This window comes from Gymnoscopelus braueri (assembly GCF_963280865.1).
Source record: "Gymnoscopelus braueri genome assembly, chromosome: 12".
In the NCBI taxonomy this organism is placed as follows: Eukaryota; Metazoa; Chordata; class Actinopteri; order Myctophiformes; family Myctophidae; genus Gymnoscopelus; species Gymnoscopelus braueri.
In genome coordinates this window covers 13,786,097-13,807,061 of record NC_137614.1, presented here as the reverse complement: position 1 = coordinate 13,807,061, position 20,965 = coordinate 13,786,097, and the positions used below count along the sequence as shown (strand labels likewise).

Below are 20,965 nucleotides of genomic sequence, written 5' to 3'. Positions count from 1 at the left end.
TTGGCCCCCGACGTTAGTTTAAATATAGACTGTAGACCATGCTTGGGGATGGCAGAGAGGGTGGGGTTAGGAGGTGGGGGAGAGAGTTTAGCTGGGGGGGGGGGGGGGGGGGCAGAGCACAGTGAAGGGGTAAAATGCAGGATTGGGGGGGGCGGGTGTCAATAGACACACAAACACACTTTCAAAAGAGAAATCAGTTTCCCTGCGGCCCAATGGGTTATAACTCCCAACTGAGTGGGTCATTAGAATACATAGGGTGGGGATTACGTTTGTGAGATATACGTGCAGACCAGTGTAAGGATTTTCTATGGGGTTGGATGACAATGACAGGCAAGAAAATAAAGACCAAGGAATGATAAAGGGAGCTCTTGGGACGTCAGCCAGAGAATTCTAATTCTGTGCTCGGGTGTCACAGGGGTAAAGTTCCTGCCCCTGTCCCCCCCCCCCCCCACGGAGACTTGAGTTTGAATCCTCTGGGCGCATACTAGGACAACCGGACCAACTCCTACAGGCTGGTCAGGGCGCCTGTTCAGTGGGGAGCTGAAATGAGAATAGCGTGTGCCTACGCACACGCCAACTCCTACCGGGGAAACTGCTCATTGGGAGGTGAAAAGAAGCGGACTGGCTGCATCACGTGTGTATGAGGCAACACATGCTCATCTCTAAGCTTTCTAATTAACCAATTAGTAGGGGCCTTATAATGGGACTAAATTGGGAGAAAAGGAGAGACAAAATAATAGCAGCATATTTAAACTGGTCAGAGTTCCATGGTTCCATTTCCTTAGAAGTTAGTCATTATGTGCAAAATAAGAACTAAAACATTCCAACGGCAAACAAATTTCATCAGAATTCTGCAGCATCTTACCAACTTAGAAATTTGATAAGACAAATTATCGTGTAAGTGCAATTCACTGCAGTTGGAGTGACATAGTGTGTACTTTGTCACCCTCTAGTGCTACTTATACAGTAGTACAAATTTAAACCTAAAACGATTCTAAAAACGCCTTCTAAATTCTGACCGAAGTTTTCTGAAATTTAAGGTATAACAACGTATAGATTTTCCAAGTCTAAATGGGATAAGGGACTAATCTGTAACCACACCCAGTTAGTAGTCCTAAAACAAAACAAGGCAAGAGAAACCTTAACAGAATTTTTAATTATACAGGCAGAGGTATGAGCAAAGGCATTCAGTGCAATGTAATAATCCAGTCAGATTAGGGATACAAACATAAATAAAGTACATGGATAAAAAAAAAACGTAATACATAAAAAGGCCATACCATTGACATTATTTCCAAAACAACTTTAAGCAAGTGTTTTAGCGGTAAAATGCAAACCATTATAAATAATTACCTAACTATGGATAAACTTCAGTAGTTCTCACTGTGTGTGACATGAAGTTATGTAAGCCAGTGTAGGTTTCTTTCTTTGAGGAACAGAAAATCAGGGTCGATTCAGGAGAACAGGGAAGTGATGTTTGCTGAAAGCCATAAAGCTAAACAATAAATAAAAGCTATCAAGCCACAATTTACAAACGGCAATAATTAAATACAGGCATTAACCACTTGAACCCTTGCATCTCGATTCTGGGGGGGCACATTCGCCCAAAATAGCAGATCTATAAGCTCAGAACATGTCGCAATGCACCGCGTTGTGAGCTTGTATGTATATCGTCTATTTTTGGCAAAGACATTTGGTGTAGAAGGAAAAAAGGAGCACACCAAGTACATTGGCAACTGATTACCACTTGGGTTTAAGTGGTCAACTAGGGAATGTGCATTGTTTGGCAATCAGTGATGAAAAGTAGGGTCACTTTACCCTGTCCAGTGACTATTCATACACATACGGCTTACATGCCCTGACGTAGCTTCAGACAATAATGATACACAATAAACAAAAACAAATATTCAATAGCTTTGAAAGTAAAACTCATTTCATGAGAAAGCCGTTTCGTATGGTGTTTCCTAAACTGACAAATATATTACAAATTGAAATTCCAAACCTACTGTATACTGTATATCAGTTTGACAAGCTTGGTGAAATGACTGCAATGGTTTTAAATACCTTCAGATAGTAATGTATATATAACCTGTACTCCATGGCTCCACTTGAATAATAATAAATATCAACATTAATTAAATTCCGCCATTTCCATTGAAGTACCATTAAAGGTTTCCAAATAGCTGCTTGTCGACAGTCACACTGAGCTGGGCTAGTGTGTCTGTTAGTCCAGTTACAACTTACTAATGAGTAATAAATTACAACTTTCATTTTTCATAAGAGTGAGGTGTGTCTCATGAACATTGTTGTATCACCACTGACATTCACATGTACACGTTTGAAATCAGCTCACTGAGGATGCAACGGAGGGCAAATTGGACCCATCAGTCATGATGTCACAATAACATACCGTACTTGTACTACTTGATAGATTAAAAAAAATCTTGGCAATGGTTTGAATAGTTTAGCAATTAAGTAAAGTAGAAATAGGGAAGTACTGTATGTTGTGGGGTTAGGAAAAAGGATGTGTCAACTAGATACTATACTGCTCAACAGCAACGAAAAGGAGCTGTTGACATAGATTTTGTATTGGCTCGCCCAGTCTGTGTCACTGAGCAAACCCCCCCCCCCCCCTAAAAAAAACAACTATTTCACCTCCTGCAGGTACCAGAAAATACTCAATTTATTTTCTTTTCCTTAAAATTATTTTACTTTTTTATTTTTATATTGCAATACATATTGCAAAAAACTAAAATATAGCCATATCATTTGTTTCCAAAAATGTCCTCTCCCTATAACCAGCTTAAAGGAGAAGGCATGCTGTTGACAAGCAGCTATTGAATAAAGTGATGGATTGCGAGTCGCTATGCTTTGAAATGAGAAAGGAACAGCAACATAGTAAAATCTGTGTTAATTTATCCATTTGTGAGAGTACACAAATGTAACCAAGTGGTAACATTTGTATACTCTCACATTGAAACTAAGCTAACACTGAGGATTTTACTGTGTAGAGTCAACAACAACAACAACAATGCAGCTGGTGACAGTTGTCAGAGTACTGAGCCTGATGAGGTTACCTCCACTAGCCCTGCTTTGACAGACAGGGTTTAACTAAGCATCTTGTGGCGGTCAAACACAGTCTTGCGCTGTTCCTGGACCTGCACCTTCCAGCGCTGCTGTGCCCCTTCCACTCGCTCCAGCATGGTATTGCCCCGGGCTGCAGGGTCAACTGGTGGACGCATCTCCTGAATACACACACACACACACACACACACACACACACACACACACACACACACATTTTAAATCAGGAATTGAACACTTACTGTACCACTCAACTGTCGTGTTGGACAAGTACAAAAAACTATAAACTACACATTACTTCATACTACTTCTATCATCCTCCAATTGACTTTACTTATTACTCCCTGGGAAAATCAATTAATTATACTAATTACTCGTTACACTACTGCTTCTAGTGTAATGACGATAAGTAGACATGAAACATGTTTTCTCTTGCTGCAGCAGAGAAAAATAAATCCTCCTGTGCAGTCACACTAGGGAGGAAAATTAGGTCACCCATAACTTGGGAAAACAGCAGGATATTAAAAAAAAGTTGACTAGCCAATAATAGACATTATTTCTAGAGTGTTTTTATTAGTCTGAGGAAGAGCTAAGACACTCAAAACGTCACCCACCTTGGTGGTAATTGATTAGTCACTATGGGAGCATGATCCAGTGTGCACTGCAGTAGAGTAGTGTTCAAGGGTCCACAGGAACCCAAAATACCCGACAGTACCCGAGAACCGACCAGGTCCGTTTTATCATGGCAATTTCATTATGGCGTAATAGTAATTGTTTTAAGGCAGTACTTTCAACTCTGGTCATTATACTTGTGTAACGGAATATCTCATCGCACTGAACTCTTCAAATAAGTCACTTATTGCATGTTCCTGTATGTGTGTGTACCTCCGAGTCCTCCTCGTTATGCAGGGGCTGGGTGTAGGGGTCATGTTTCCGGATAAGGGGGTCCACCAGGAGTAGGAACAGCATGTAGAGTAGCAGAGCGCCCACCACAGACAGGTAGATTATGATGGTCACCTGACACACAAAAGGTCACAACAATATTCTCTCTTTTGACACTACTTTCACTTTACTGAACTGCAATCAGCTTACAGTAGTTACAGTTTGCAACTCCATATTAAAAAGGTAGAGTATGTGATATGTTTTGGTGAAAAAAATAAAATAAAAATTGTCCTGGTTTGGGTGTGAAATTGCTGTATTCATTTTATATTACCCTAGATTGAAGTTCTCTTGCACAACAAAAGTCAATCTTTCTGTGTAATGCTGCCACTGCCAGTAGGCAAAAAAGGCGGAACATACCAGTATTATATATTAGCAGAATTTGCTTTATTCACTTTCATTTATGTGCTGAAAAGTGTGATTTGGAGACCTGTTTTTCCATACAATGAGAATGAAGGGAAACACGTTTGTTGCTTGTTCACAGAGCACAGATCAGAATTATCTGGTCTGTGTGACAAGATGTAAATATTTGGACATCATGGCCAGATAGCTATCCAAACAACAATAAAGTAGGCTTGCAACTCATCTGATGCTCCAATTTTTCTTTTACCAAATACAACATTTTGATCCCTAAATGCTAAAAGGGATCTTCATCAGGTGTAGCTGTCCCAATAAATGTTTGGAGCATCAGACAAGAACAATCCATCTTTATTGTTTGGATACCTGTAGTCTCGCATGGCCAGCCCTCCAAAATCCCTCCACTCTTGAATGAAGGTCTGGAGAAACAGTGGACAGAATGAATGAGCAGCTTCTTCGTTGGGCATGGGGGTAAAATGTGATTGTGTGGTGATGTAGAGTTTTAGGAGGACCACAGTAGGTCTGTGTTTTTCTGACTGGGTGGGAACCAAAATTAGATAGAAACTACTTAGTGTTAACCCATTCAATCCGGGAACGCGTCTGTGTCATTTTAGATTTCTTTGGCTATTCATAAAAAGCAGCTATACAAGCTCATAGCACGGCACCTGTGAGCTTGTAGATCTGATATTTTTGAAAATAAATGGTGAAAATGTGTGCAAATCTTTGAATATATATATATACAAATTTTAACTCAAATGTTTGCTTCTGGGGGCCCCTGGAACTAAATATTTTGAGATGGGGGTCCGTGGCCAAATACATATAATTTTGAGTGGTCCTTGACATGAACATTTTGAGAACCACTGATATTAAAGCAACATACCTTTTTGTTTTTCAAAAAAGAACTGTTAGGATTTAGAAGACATTTGTAGGATCCCCAGGAGCAAAGATTTGAATTAAAAATGTTCGCACTAAAAAACATATATATGTAACGCCCGGGATTCGAACCCGGGTCTCCCGCGTGGAAAGCCAACATCTTAACCGCTAAGCCAAAGGAATATCCCCTTCGCTTGGGGGAGATATTAGACTTTCAGGCCATCAGGCTGAGGTAGTGGACCACTCTGTTACATAGATATATATATTCAAAGATTTGCAAAAATGTTCACGATTTTTCAAAACGAATAGCAGATCTACAAGCTCGTAGCGTGGCATTCGGTGCTGTGCTACGAGCTTGTATATCTGCTATTTTTTAATCGCCCAAAGTATAAAATAATGGTTATAGCTACAAATCTAAAATGACACAGTATGACACAGTAAAAATATAAACCTGACACACATGTCAACAGCTTTTGTTGGCATAACATTACTTGCTTAAGACTGGTGGGTAGGTAGTTGATATGTTCACAATGAGACAAACAAGATTAAGAGCAGCATCAGATTACACTGTAAAGTCCCCAGTGTTCATTTATCTATTTGTAACTCTGCAAGTGCACAGTACACTCTCAGAGTTAAATGTACACTGAGGATTTTACTGTGTAGTAGAAAGCAGCTTTTCAGAGTAAATGGGAGTCAGGAGTACCTTGATTGTGTTGCTGCTGCGTTCCTCATATTTGCACTCACACAGCAGGCAGTAAGCTTCCACATCATGGCCAGGCACCGGCATAGGTTCTACCACATGGAGGCAGGTACTGTAATGAGAAGTCCAAAACAAATATGTTGAAATTGCTCATCTGGGGGAGTGTGACAACTGACCAGTGTTAGCAAGTGGGTAGGAAACCAAAAGTACAGTAGGTAACAGAAATTGTGTCATTTCATATATCGTTTGCTTGCTTCGTGGTCAAAAGATTGCAACTAGGTACTATAGTTCATACAAATCAGTTAACATGAAACTCAGACAGAGGGTTTTATTTGTCACTACCTTATACAAGTAGCGAAATGTTGTAGGGACTTTTTCCGCAAAACATTGTGCAACATCCTAAACGTAATAATATATTAACATATTGCCTGCCAGAATTATTTCAGATTTTTTGCAGTTTTATGCCAGAGATTTTTCATTGAGAAAAAAAAAGTACTCAGGAGAATACAGAATTTTTAAGTTTTAAGTTAACAAAGAAGTGGATAGGAGTCTAGATCTTCAAAAAAATCATATCTCCTTGGTCTTTGGGTCAAAAAACAAAAAAAAAACATTATTTTTTTTTATTTTTTTTAAAGATCAAGATTAAAGATCTTGATCTTGGCAATCAAGTGATGGATTTGAAAAATCAAGTTAACTTGATCTTGGCAATCAATGTGTTAAGTAAGAGAAGAAATAATATAATACAAAAAATATACAGTGAGAAACAAATCGAGTCTAAGACAGGTAGGTACTGTACATTAGCTTATCAATATGCAGCAGTTCCAGAAGTGTGCAGGAAATGTGCATATGCATATCTAATCAATAGCAGCAATGTCACAGTCGAATGTGCAAAGTTCAATGCTAAAACACAGTGCAATGTTCAGTTTTTGTCACTAACCAGTGCTAATTACACTTGTATAATTTCCCTTAAAATACTGAATATAATAGTATTGTTCCCCCATAATAAGAAGCAGAAATTAGTTTTTAAAAAGTTGATTACATTTGTGCAGCCTGGTTTATTCACTCTCCATAGAAACGATGATGAACGCAGCCATAAAGGCAGCAGGGATGCCATAAACTGATAAAACTCCAATTCAAATATTCTACTGCCCTGGCGACGATTTTTCAAAAAATATTTTGTTGAGTACATACAGGTATATAGAGACAGCTGTTATAAGCCATCATTCTTGTCTTGTTTTTGATTACATCAAGCTCGCTCTGGACAGCACTCTCACACACAGAGGTAAACATTTTGGTTGCACTGGCTGACAGTGGCTGTCATGAAAAACACTCTGCTTGTATGATCAATTTATTTATTTTCATTCTCAATTTAATATGTTAGAAAAGAGAACAGAACAGGGACATTGGTCTGGAAATAATTATTTCTCTTCACCCTCTTCTTTTTCCCCCATACTTATGTGAGTCCATGGGGTGTGTGTGTGTGTGTGTGTGCGTGTGAGAGTGTGTGTGTTTTATATTATACTTTGGTTTGTACAAAGATGTGCATATATGTATACATTTGTATCCCTCTTTATTTATCCTCTTTTAACCCATTAAGACCTGAGGCGATTCTTAAAAATGTTTTTTGAAAAAAGTCAGATTTCTTTTTTTTCAAGATTTTTCAAAAATAGCAGATCTACAAGCTCATAGCACGGTACTCGGTGCCGCGCTATATCTACTATTTTTTAATAGCCAAAGAAACCTGAAGTGACACAGATGCGTTCCAGGTCTAAATGGGTTAATATGCAACACTTTGAGTTTATACTTTATTAAAGTGCTCTACAGAAACAAAGCAGACTTCTTACCAGTCTTTCTGGGAGACATTCCTGTTGTAGATATGACCTGTGATGTTCCTATAAGGCGGGCAGATACACTTGCAGCGCACATCCTCAAAGTTCTGTGAATTTTAGGAAATTACCATTTTAGTTATTTGTTCAAATAATATTTTTAATATTCTAAAACACAGTGGTGTAAAGAAACTAAGTACATTTACTCAAGTAGCCTACTGTACTAAAGTAAAATAAGGTATTTTTTACTTTCTTCAGTATTTACAATTTAATACTTTTCCTTCTACTCCACTACTACATCTCAGAGGAAAATATTGTACTTTTACGCCACTACAATTACATGAAAGCTTTAGTTAAAAGTTATACATAGTCATAGTCATACATAAACCACTTCAGCCCTATATATATATATATATTTCAGACATTTGAAAATAGCAGATCTACAAGCTCACGAGATTGTAGATCGGCTATTTTCAAAAGATGTTTTATACATTTTGAACTTGTGAAATGGGACATTCTGCACAATGAGTACTTTTACTGTTGGTACTTCAATTATACTTTGATGCCAATACTTTTGTACTTTGTACTCAAGTACAGTTTGAATACAGGACTTTCACTTGCAACAGAGTATATCTACATTGCAGATACATTTACTTAAGTAAAACAAACATGTGAGTACTTCTTCCATCCATCACTGATAAAACACCTGCAGTGCCTAGTGAGTCATAATAATAATACATTTTATTTGTAAGGCACTTTATATTTGACACATCTCAAAGTGCTACATTGCAAGAAAAAAATATACAAAATTATAATAATAAAAAACAATGAAATGGATAAAATTCAGATAAATGGTCAACATACTAGTCTTCCTATTGCTATGTACCTTAGCCTCTGCAACAATAACAGACTCCAGCAGAAACACAATCAGTGCGGACGAGATGAAAGACCGAGACGACATTTTCCCACCAGAGATATCTGCTCCAGAAAAGCAGAAAATCAGCCACAGAACAGCCATATCAAAATACATTAGTCATTTCTAGCATTGGTATAGCTCCGCTATATATAGCTCCGAGATGAGGTTCCTCTACATAGGCTGCCGGCAGAATGTGACACCGGTGAACGGTGGCCAATATTGTTGATTCTTACCTTTTTCCGCACATCGTATCCATAAGTAAAAGGTATTCCCCCCTGCTCTCAGATGTTTTACAGTTTAGCGGTCAAGAACATTTAAGTGACATGTTTAACAAGCGTTTAAATCGCTTTTTATAGTCAGCCTGTGGCCAGTCAACCCCCGACCGCATGCGCTGTACTGCTCCCGTTAAGGTTGCATTGGGAAAACAAGGCACAGGCTGACTAAATAAGCCATTTAAACGCTTGTTCCACCCAGTCACTAAAATGGTCTTTACCGCTAAAATGTAAAACATATGAGAGCAGGGGGGACGACCTTTACTTTTTGGATACGATGTGCGGAAAAGGGTAAGAATCAACGATATTCGCCAATATTCGCCGGTGTCGCACTCTGCCGGCAGCCTACGAAGCGGGACCTCAACTCGGAGCTGTGTAGACGAGGGTGGAGGGTGAGGTTCCAAACGGGGCTACCGTTGTTTATGCTACACAACACAGCAGGCCATCTAGCTAGTTAAATAGCCTAACATTTTCCACAGCGACAGTTACAACTAGAAACGTTTTATGTAAAAGACTCACGACGAGAACAATACGTTTAACTTACGTAGTGATAGTAAATGTTCATCCAGTTAGACGTTCATTATGTCAACAAACTGACCAATGTCACTAACTGCTGCGCACTTCATTATCTTCCGCTTAGAGTTGCCAGATTTAGCGAGAGAAATAAAAATATGAAAACAAGCCCAAAATAAACAACTAGGCTAAATTGAAAATAGCAGATCTACAAGCTTACAATGAGTCACGATGCGAAGCGTTGTGAGCTTGTATAGATCTGCTATTTAAAAAAATCTTGAAAATGTGAAAAATTTGGAATATTAACAACACAAATCATGTAATGGGGGGGGGGGGGGGGGGGGTGGCGGGGTCCCTGGCACAAATAGATATTAATGTGGGGGTCCTTGACATGCAAATGTTTGAGAACCACTGGTTTAAACAACATTAGGAAACAAGCCCAAATAAGCAACTACACTTTAGAAACAAGCCTAAAAAAACGCAATCCGTAAACTACCAATATTTACAAGCAACTTTACAGATAAACAAGCCCAAAGTTGCTTATAATAAGCGGACATGGCAACGCTGCTTCAGCTCCCTACTTCCGGGACTTCTTCCTCCTGAAAAAATAAGAAACATGTACTTACACTGCCACCTATTGGTGGACAGTGAAAGTAGAAATAGAAAGAAAAGTCATAATACAATAGGACAGGACTGCAATGCAAAATATTAGCATTTTTTTTCAATTATTTTGACACCTGACACACTTTTAATGAGTGGTATTCTTTAATAATGATGATAAGAGTATGACATTCATAATACTAATCAGAGACTAATCAGAGAAAGAAAATGCAATATGTCTGTATGATCTTCATACAGATATGATGCTCAGAAAGGATTTGGATGGCCCAGACCGCTGGTGTAGCCTGACAGCGTGTCGCGGGTTCGAGTCCCGATCCTGTCGACCTTTGCTGCGTGTCACTCCACCTCTCTCTCCCCATTTCCTGTCAGTACTGTCTTATCTACTGGTTGAGTAACTTAAATGTTATGGTTTTAACTCTTCTCCTTTAAAGTGGGTACTAAGTTATTTGTCCTCTAGATCACAGAAGGTGTATCTAAATGGCAGCCTGTCCAGTAGCAGAGGTCTAGAGTGTGGCGTTCCGCAAGGAAGTTGCCTAGGACCTTTGCTCTTCTCTGTATTTACCAATGACCTATCTTGGGCTACCAAATGTGCTACAACAGTTCTTTATGCAGATGATTCAACATTGTATTACGCTGCACCATCATGCAATGTACTAAATGAAGTTTTGAGCAGAGAACTTAAAGTTGTGCATGACTGGGTAGTATGTAATAGACTTGTCCTTAAACATCTCCAAGACTAAATGTATTGTGCTGGGAACAAGGCACAGGTTATCTACAAGCCCAAAGCTTCATTTAAACTTGTGTAATTCGGCAGTTCAACAAGTTGAAAGTACAAAACTCCTTGGAGTGATGCTGGATTGCACACTGTCTTGGTCTCACCATATTAATTATATTGTTTTGAAATGGGAAGAGCAATTGGTATTTCCAGGAAATGTGCTTCTTTTGTTGCCCGTCCGCTTTTATGTCAGATAGTTCAAAGTTTAGTTTTATGTCATCTTGACTATTGCTCTACAATGTGGTGATCTGCTGCCAGTGGTGGTGACCTCAGAAAGCTCCAGGTTGTCCAGAACAGGGCAGCACGGTTGGTAGGTTGTCTTTTAATACACTTGTGCTATTCAAGTCAGTCATGAGCAGTAAAACTCCTGTTTTTATCCATAAACAGATTGTTTATAGTAATACTGTGCATGATCATTACATTAGAGGTTCCACTAATGGGCAGCTTGAATTACCTGGTCCAAAAATCAACGCTTTAAGGAGATCTTTTATTTATAGATCATTGACCCTTTGGAATAACCTGCCTCAAAACCTCTGCTGCATTTACAGTAAATTAACTTTAAAAAATCATCTTAAATTGTATTTAACACTGTAAAGTATTTTTGTTTAGTTTTCTGTTTCTTTGCTCACATGTCATTTTAGCTTCATTATGTATTGTGATTACTGACATTTAATAATTTTGTATTTGCAACTGTAATACCGGTAATTGTTTTTCTATGTTTTTTGTGTGGACCCAGGAAGACTAGCTGGTTGCTATGGCACCAGCTAATGGGAATCCGTAATAAAATCTAATTATCAAAAAAGGCATAAAAAGCCCAAAAATAAATCTTAAAGAAAAAAGGATTTGGATGAATCACATACCGTGTGAGTCAGACATGGTGTGTGATTCATCAAAATCGTTCTTCATCTTCCGGTCAGCACTGTTTTATACCTTCAAATCTTCTCTGGCTGGTGGAATTTGTTATGTCCCCCCCCAATCAATACCTCTATTTCCCAGTAATCCTGCTTTCACATCTCTCTGTATAGTAAGCTACTCATACCTTTAATAAGCCATAGAAATCAATGGCCCACAAATTCGGCTTGAACCACTTGAGCTGATGTTCATGGAGATCAATTGAGGCCACTGTCTATTTCTCTAATGAGCACTGTAGACAGCATTGTCCACCTTTGGCTTCCATGTCTAGTCATAGTCTATAGCTATAATGACTTATGATTACACGTCCTGTATCGCAGGGATCATCAGCTGTTTACGATTCATGATGAAGACTTGATGAAGCCAATTTATACTGTGCTGACGGACAGAAATGAAGCACTGGGAACACACTTTCACTGATATTATGTTATTTGTGATGTTATATTTATATGCAATTAAAAAGGCTATCCGTGGGCGCACGGGTGGCCCAGTGCTAAAGTGCCTGCACACCACCGCGGAGGGCTGTGGTGTGGGTTCAAATCCACCGTGGTGCATCCGGCTTTGTCGAGCGTCTACGACACAAACACAATTGGCCCGTGTACAGGGGAGGGTGATAATTGGCCGGGAGGGTGATAATTGGCGGGGAGGGTGATAATTGGACGGTAGGGTGATACTGAGTATTACACTGTTTGTAATCCTATGGGCTGGAGGCCTGGGGCGGGAGCCGCGGCACCTGTCAGCAGTACAGTTGTGTTTGGGCGGGAGGAGTAAGATGAAGGCTCTACGTCCTCCCGGTGGGGGCTCCTCACTGGTAGGTGAGTCTTAGGATACAACAGCAGTGACAACACAAAAATGTTATGTGTGTGTGGGGAGGAATCAATTGGCATAACGGCTAAAGTGGGGTAAAAAGCACTCACACAAAATAAATCCGTATTTTCTTTCAAACTAATTTGGGTGTCTGGATTTTACAGTTACAAAGCACCTGCGTCAGAGCCGTTTTGCAGGTGGTGACGTATGGACTCAGTTCAAAGGAAGAGCAGAAGGGAGGGGGTGCATCCTGCAGTTACCCCTCTCAGACATATTTCCCCCTTAAATACATATATAAAAAAATAATTAAATGAACATAAATCAATGACATTAAGCACAATAACAAACTAATCCACCCAATGCATTACCCATGGCAAATGACACAATAACAAGTGGGAAAGTGCTTGCACAGAGGCCCAGGGTGCATGGGGATAGTTCCATTGTATTACTATCTCCCCTATATAAGCTATACTCTCTTATTTACTGTTACAGTATTCTGCTCAGTCCTGTCATTATAAGTTACGTTAGCAAGGGTGTCAGCCTGTTTTTACACCCTTGGGCCAATGACATCATGAATGACACTGACCTTATTTCTCTGACAAGTGCTAGGTGTCATTATACTATTACCATTCAGACGAAAATGTAACCGTTTCACCCTTTCCCACAGCAATGGCACAGACAGCCATTCATGCAAGGCACCAGTCTGCTCATTGGGAGCAGATAAAGTGTCTTGCTCAAGGACACTTCAACACAAAGCCAGTAGTAGTCTGGGATCAAACCGAGACCCTTCCGATTCCAAAACTGCTGCTCCTCCTGAGCCAGTGCCGTCTTTGTTGCATCTAAGGAAATGTACTGGAGAAATCAGATTTTGGGCACTACCAGACAGGAGGTCAAGGACCCCAAAATTGATATATGGCCGAGGACCCCCATCTGAAAATATTTTGTGCCAATGGACACCCATACAAGATATGTGCTGTTAAAATGTTTAAAAAATGCAATTTTCTTTAAAAAATAGCTGATCTACAAGCTCACAACGCGTTGCATTGCAACCGTCTATTCGGCTATTTTCAAATATGCGATGTATACAGGGTTAAAGTGGTCAAACTGATTTCTTTTGATGCTATATTAACTCATTTTACGGGGGACCCCCTGGAACCCCTGGACCCCACTTTGAGAACCACTGATTTAATGTAGCAACTTAGTTACATTTTTATAAAGCCTGTCTGATCACTAGTATGCACTAGTTAGTTTTGTCATGTGTCCCTGAAGGTGAAGACAACACTTAAGCAAAAATACCTACTACCTGTATCTAGCACAGGATTAATACTTTTCATTGGTTAAATATTTATAAAACTCACAGATTTAACAACCTTGAATCTGGCGCTCCTATTTTGGGCATGTCATAGGCACTTTTTTTTTAATAGCAAATCTAAAAGCTTGCAACGTATCACATCGTGATGCATTGTGAGCTTGTAGATCTGCTATTCTCACAACTTTTACACTATAAAATTCAATTTCATACATTTAAAAAAAAAGAAAACGTAAAAAAAAATGTATATGGAGATATAAGGTTTCTGACCGACATCAACGATATACAGTAGAATGTGTTTTGAATATTATGATATAGATCTATGGATGCAAAAAAGAAGATCTAATCTTGAAAAGGATCCATGTCTAGCCGAGAAAGCAACCGCCTTAAAATGTGGAATGTGGAATGTTATAATCTATAAGCAGTGGAGCGTGGCACGTGCACATATGCAAGCACCCTGTCTATAAAATGACTAATAAAAATGGAAAATACTACATGAAAATCCACCTTACAAAATGGACGAGAAAGCACATCAACATTTTTTCATCTGTCAAGGTTCCCCAAGTATTGATTGTGTCAATCTATAGCCTACAAGGTGGGAATGCATTAATTTTCATTGGGCTGAAAAACAGCAGGCAGGTTGCCCACTAGGAGATGCTAAAAGGCCCAAGGCAAAAGCCAACTAAATCCAGACCACCAGCACACCAGGTATAGTAGCAGCAGAGATCTATCCAGTTAAAATGTAGCGATATGTAAAACAAGTCCATATTCCAGTTGTCATGGAACCAATTAAACTACAGAAAAAAGCACATACTGTAGCTGAGAGACATTGCAATGCGTTATGCTTATATGCATCGTTAGAATTATATCCACCAAAACATGTACAGTAAATATTAAGCAAGTCAGCATTAAACATAATTGCGTTATTTTCACTTTGCTGAGTTACATTTCTAGATACAGCATAGTTCAAGTTCTATGCAGTTTATTACATCAAACATAAAGCCGTCCACAAACTGGAACTGTAGCCTGTGTACTTGTGACTTTATCTTTCCTTTCTTTACACCTAACCTTTCACTATGGTTCTTTCTGACCTTTATCTCATCATCTGCGGTGCATCTTAGCGTTCCCCTCTTCCTCTCTATATCATGTTTTTTTGCAGAGAACACTGTTTGAATAACAATACTATTGCCGAGAGAAGTGCCATTTCCCACCTTCGGTCCTCTCCTCTCCTTTCTCCTCTCCTCTCCTCCTGGCGGAGGTGATACATGGTGGGCAGCAGCACTATTCTAATAGACACATGTGGTAATTACAGTAGTGGGAGGCAGCAGACAGTGTTGGTCTAGGGACAACACAAAACTATAAATCACCAAGTCGTGGTTCCGCCCTCCTGAGTGCAGCCGATCACGCTCAACCAAAAAGCAATTCTGCCAACACGTGTTTGCACATTTGTCTTCATCAACCACTGGCTTGTTTGTGGCCCTGGTGACTGCATTTTCTTGTTCCCATGGTAATCAAACACACGGACGTCTCAATAGTGCACACAATGGAATGGACCCTTACGGGTCCATTTTTACGCTCTCCCGAGTTAAATTAACCCCAGAATCCTTTTCTGTGTGTGTAGTTGAAAAAGTAAACAACAGGGATTTATGTGATGAGAGACACAACGAGATAAAGAAGACAGTCTCAGATTAAGAAAAATCTCCATATGGTCACAGAGTAATATGCCAAGAATTAGTAGAAGGTGTAAATGGGAGTCAGTGGTACACAGTAAAATACTCAGCGTTAATTTATCCATTTGTAACTCTGAGAGTGTAAAAATGTAACCCACTTCGGCTCCATTGGGTTACATTTGTTCACCCTCAGTTTTAACATTCAGGTGTTTATGTTGCTGCTTGGTTCCTTAACAAGTCTTAACAAGTGTTTTGTGTGTGTGTGTTACTTGTACCCCTGAACGGTGTGGGTATTTGTCCAAGATTTGCTGACTGTACATTTTTACAGCACCTTGTAATATTTGTGTCCTTGTATTGTATCTCTTATGTGGGCATAAATAAATGATTAAATGTGTGTGTGTAATCACATTGTTGTACAGGGTTCATACAAGGGATATTCTTTGGCATCTAGTGGTGAAAATACTTAAAAGAGTAGTTCACCCCAAAAAAGTACTTATTTTCTATCAATTACACCCCATGAAGCCTTGAATTCTTGGAGACCTTTTAGTTTTTGTCGCATTCCTGAGCCAATAATTTAATGACCAGCTGAGTCCAGCCGATGTCCCGGTCATGAAATTATTGGCAAAGGAATGCGACAAAAACAAAAAAATCTCCATGAATTAAAGGCTGGGGTGTGTATTGATAGAAAATAAGTAATCTTTTGGGTGAACTACTCCTTCAAAGGAGCACTTCATCGGTTTCAAACCTCATCTTCATATAATTGGTCCTTCGTAATTATCCTTGTATTATTTCACGAAACCTCTGTGTGTCTGTCTGTCTGTCTGTCTCTCCCGGGCGTAACTTGGAAAGCATCCGACCACCCGGTAGCCTCGTTCCCAGCCTTACTCATCTGCGAAGAGAAAAGCCTGGTCACGTCTTAAAACAGAGAGTGTCTATAGGGGCGGCACTTCCGTATTTCCCCCGGAAACTATATTTTTTGACCAATCACAACACTTGTTTCATTCACGGATAATGTAAACAGATTTGTAAAGCCTTAACGTAATGTCCTTGGGCGGTACTTCCGCCAAATTCCGGCACTTCCGTTTAGACTTTTAACTGGCTAGGTCTTGCCCAGCGTGACCACCCGGAGGTGTAACCCATTGAATGGCAATTCGATTGGACCGACGTTTTTTGAGAAAAAAAAAATACAAATATCTGTATCTGTCTGACCGCGGGTCTGAGGAGGATGCACCGATTCTGCAGAGGACGCACAGATTCCCAGTGTGTTCGGGGGAATGTATATGCATAAGCTCTCCTGATTGGCCAACCCAAACTGTCGGATTCACGGATTGGCGTCACGTCACATTTGTGCCGCTTAGCCAGTATAAGCAGAGAAGATAGCAGTCTTGTTTGCCTGCTGACAATTATCCATGTTTTTAATTTAAAAAAAATCTGAAAATTATAAAGTTACTGAAATTAACAGACAATTAACTACTTAAACCCTATACTTAGTTGACTGTGGAACAGGGGTCTATATACTTGGTCCCCTCCTTTCACTACACCTCATCTCTTTGCCGAAAAAAGGCTATTTTCGCCAAATGTTCACCCCAGAATAGCGACACTACAGTTCTTAATCATAAAATACATAGGAATTATTTTTTTCCCAAGGATTCATCAGTAGGATGTAGTGATGGAAACACAAACTCTGCTGCTCAGAGATAACTGTCTGGAACAGCAGTTTGCAAAAAGTGTTAATTAGAATTGATTGACAAAAGGCTTTAGAATGTATGCAATCAAAAAACCCAAAGTGTGACATGTTTTGATCAAATGTGAGGTATTGTTCAAGCAATGAAATGTTTTCAGGCATATCAAAGGCATAATGCATGCATCACATTCCCGTAAACAACATGATTATGCATGTAACACATTCCCGTAAACAACATGATTATCAGAGAATTCAACACAGTATGTTTAAAAGTGAACATTTAACTAAAAGTTCTCTTTTCTTTTCTAAATGCATAAATACCATTCGAATGTTTCTGTAGGCCTACACAATTCACAGTTTGTGCACCACTGGTAGGCTACTGTATAGGGCCCAGCCATTTTGAAGGATGTGTGACCTGCTTAGAATGACTTTCATATTTTTGGTGATCTAATATTTGTATTTTTATATTGCCATAAACATGACTTGACCTGGTGTCATTCCTGTATATTATTTATTAAGAGGCACGAATAAATCTGTATAAGAGACACAATTTACAAATTAGGCATTTAGCAGACGCTCTTATCCAGAGCGACTTACAATTAGCAAGGTAAACGCATACAGTACATCAAATGGTACAGTGTAGTGCCTCAGTAAGAGTAAAGCAGGATCACAGGTAAACCAGGAACCTAGCATCAGTCTAAACAATATACTATCAAAATAATAACATGTACATTGAAACGATAGGATAACAGGTAAACAATAAACCTAACATTTGTCTAAATAACATGCTAACTAAATTACATTTTAACCTTTGCATAGGTCTAGGTCAAGTACACACAGGTGTGACACAGGATAAGATGTGTTGGAAAGAAATAGGTAGCCTGTAGCAGTGGTTCTCACACATTTTCATTTCACATGTGTTTGACCACGGATCCCCATCACAATTCTTCACAAATTTTAAAGGTTTTAAAAAATCTTCACAATCCATTGCAGTGCAACATTTTCGGAGCTTGTAGATTGGCTATTTTTGAAAAGCTGAAGTATAAAGTCGAATTAAAGTTGCTAAACTGATTTTGATGCTATATTAACACATTTTGGAACCCGCTCAGGGACCCCTGGGGGTCCGCGGAGCCCACTTTGAGACCCACTGGCCTGTAGTGTGGGTGACTCCGGTTAAAGTGTTTCATCCATCTGGACAGCTGCCAGTAACCCAGCTGAGCCTGTGCAGGGGGGAAAGGTGTCTGCTGAGGACTTGGTGTCAGCAAGGTGAGAGCTGAGCACAGCTACATTGAGCTAAGCTGAAATGGATGCGAAGGAGAGAGAGCATGCTCTCGCCTCTAAGGGACATCGATTCTTAGTGAAGGAAACAGAGACTGCTGGAGCAGGAGACTCAGCCAGACAGAACATGAAAGCCCGGATCGGCCATGACACATGATGGACACACACGCGGTCTAAGACGGCCTATAGCTATATAACCCCCTCCCCGCTGCCCCTGCTCACTATTTTCCCTCAGCAACACCTCAGGAAAAACAATAAGTCAGAAAACAGGAGGTGCAGATGATGTTTGAATTACAGCAGCTATACTATTTGAACTCTGCACCTGCATAATGGGCGGCTCTTGACGTTCCTTAAGGATGCAATTCATGAAATCTCTGCATGCTTGGGAAGGCGGGAAAAAAAGCTGCCTGCCATAAATTCACATGCATCTCACATGAGCACATGGGCAGAGAGACAGTCGGAAAGAATAGCTAGAAATGAAAGGAGACGTGAATTGAGAGGTGGATAAATAGCTGTGGGGAAGGATGGAACTTTGTTGTCGGAAATAAAAGAGAGAGAGGAAGGCTTTGGTCTTGGTAAAAAGCTGCCAGAGGGGGTTTAACAGGGCTTGGCAGGCCGGTCGATAAACTGTCAGCCCTTAATGTCCACAGTCCCAATGACAGCGCCACCATAAGACTGATTCACAAAGACAGCGGACGGAATCTATAAGGACAAGTGCTCCACATCTGGTTAACCACTTAAACCCTAGTTGACCGGGGTCCTCTTTAGGCTCTATACTAGGCATGCTCCTAATTTTCCCTCGAAAAAATAGCTGATCTACAAGCTCACAGTCACACCGTTTCACAATCTGATGTGTTGTGAGCTTGTAGATGGTCTATTTTGGCCAAACGTTTACCCCAGGATAGGGAAGCTAGATATCATGTGGTTAATCAAGGTGTCTCTCTCAACGGTGTCACTCTCTAACATGCCTGTTGGGGAAAACTAATATGTTATTAGTACTAGTGCTAATATTGTATTAGTGCTGCTAGCAGACTTACCAAGTACCGCTGATCAGGGCGGTATTCTCATGTAGTGGATATTGTTGATATATGATTAATATATGATTGATATATGTTGTATTAACGTCTGAAATGGCTGCAGAGTAATCGTCAGACAGTATTGAGCCAGTCGAGGTGATAGGGACTTTGGCCAAAGTAATCCTATGTTCGACGAGGGATTATGGGCACTTAGTCAAAGTAATCCTATCCTCTCTTAACTCTCTCAGTGCCAAGAGTATTTTCATAAAGTACTCCCCCAGTGCCAGAAATTTGCGTTTTATTTTATTTTTTAATTTTGTAATTTTTCATTCAAATAAATAATCTGATTGGGTTTTTAAACCCATAATACAGTTCTACCAGTAGAGAGCAACAAATCGACACATTGATGACCTCGCTGGCTCACTCGCCCCCCTCCCAAACAGGCTCACGTCACATCCGGTCATAACCGGATGTTGACATTTTCGACAATCGTTGATCGGGCTAAATTACGATGCGATACACTACGATGACTGATCGTCACCCAGACCAAAGAGAGTAGACGTGGACCTCTCCGTTCGTTTTTTATAACGTGTGAAAAACCGTGACTTTCCCTATTCTGGCCAAAAATGACCGCGGGAAAAAAATGAGAACCGGAAACGGAATCTGCGTCATGAAACCGGAACCCAATGAGTCTGAAGGAGTCAGGAAGCGAAAGTGATCATGAAAAATAAACAGAATAGCGCGACCACAGTCAAAAGTAAAAACTCGGGATTTCTCGTGCTGGCACGGAGGGTACTCTGGAAAAACTCGGGATATCTCGGGGCGTGGCACTGAGAGAGTTAATTATCAAATATTATTGTTTAACACCGATTATTACTGAACTCTATATTCTTGAGTGAGTAGGGTTTTACACTCCTTTATACTCCGGAAGGGCATTCCACAATTTTGTTGCATAGCCTAAGAACGAGTTCATTCCCTTGTTTGTGCCAAATCTGGGTTGAACATGATCAGTGGAGCTGCCTCTGGTGTTGTGATTGTGGACTTCATTTACGTTTTTGAAGTATTTAGACAGGTACATGGGTATCCCAACATAGACATATAAAGGTAGACGCCTCCTCTGGCTCTGAAGCGTCTGTATGGCGGGCACGCTTCCGCTTCCTTGGGGGGCAGCTGGAAATGTCCGCGTGCGTCACAGAAGGGGCGTTCAGTAGACCAATCAGAGACAGGTGGGGGCGGGACAACTAGATTCTGACAAGTCCTGGAAAAGACGCGCTGTGATTGGCCAGTGCCCGTTCCCCCCATTTCCGGGGGGAACGGGCACTGGCCAATCACAGCGTGTATGGCGGCCACCATACAAAACAGGTCGCTCCAACGAACTGCAGAGGCCAATGAGGTATCTAGATTTCTATATCT

The 20,965-nt window shown here is 40.2% G+C and overlaps 1 protein-coding gene across 1 annotated transcript; it reads right to left on the bottom strand.

Annotated features, from left to right (window-relative positions):
* Positions 1-1,136: 1,136 nt before the first annotated feature.
* tmem9 (transmembrane protein 9) lies at positions 1,137-9,616 on the bottom strand. Its single transcript, XM_080443755.1, has 6 exons — positions 9,512-9,616; positions 8,666-8,757; positions 7,798-7,889; positions 5,957-6,065; positions 3,970-4,101; positions 1,137-3,245 (listed from the first exon to the last, which is right to left on the bottom strand). The coding sequence occupies exons 2-6, from the start codon at positions 8,738-8,740 to the stop codon at positions 3,108-3,110; spliced, it is 546 nt and encodes a 181-aa protein (XP_080299881.1). The 5' UTR covers positions 8,741-8,757; positions 9,512-9,616; the 3' UTR covers positions 1,137-3,107.
* Positions 9,617-20,965: the final 11,349 nt, after the last annotated feature.

Excerpts from the sequence above, each read along its gene's own strand:
- tmem9 (XM_080443755.1), bottom strand. The coding sequence starts at position 8,740 with ATGTCGTCTCGGTCTTTCATCTCGTCCGCACTGATTGTGTTTCTGCTG. Across the intron at positions 6,066-7,797 it reads AATGTCTCCCAGAAAGACTG|TACCTGCCTCCATGTGGTAG; the intron begins GTAAGAAGTCTG and ends TTCTCATTACAG. Across the intron at positions 4,102-5,956 it reads GCAGCAGCAACACAATCAAG|GTGACCATCATAATCTACCT; the intron begins GTACTCCTGACT and ends TTTGTGTGTCAG.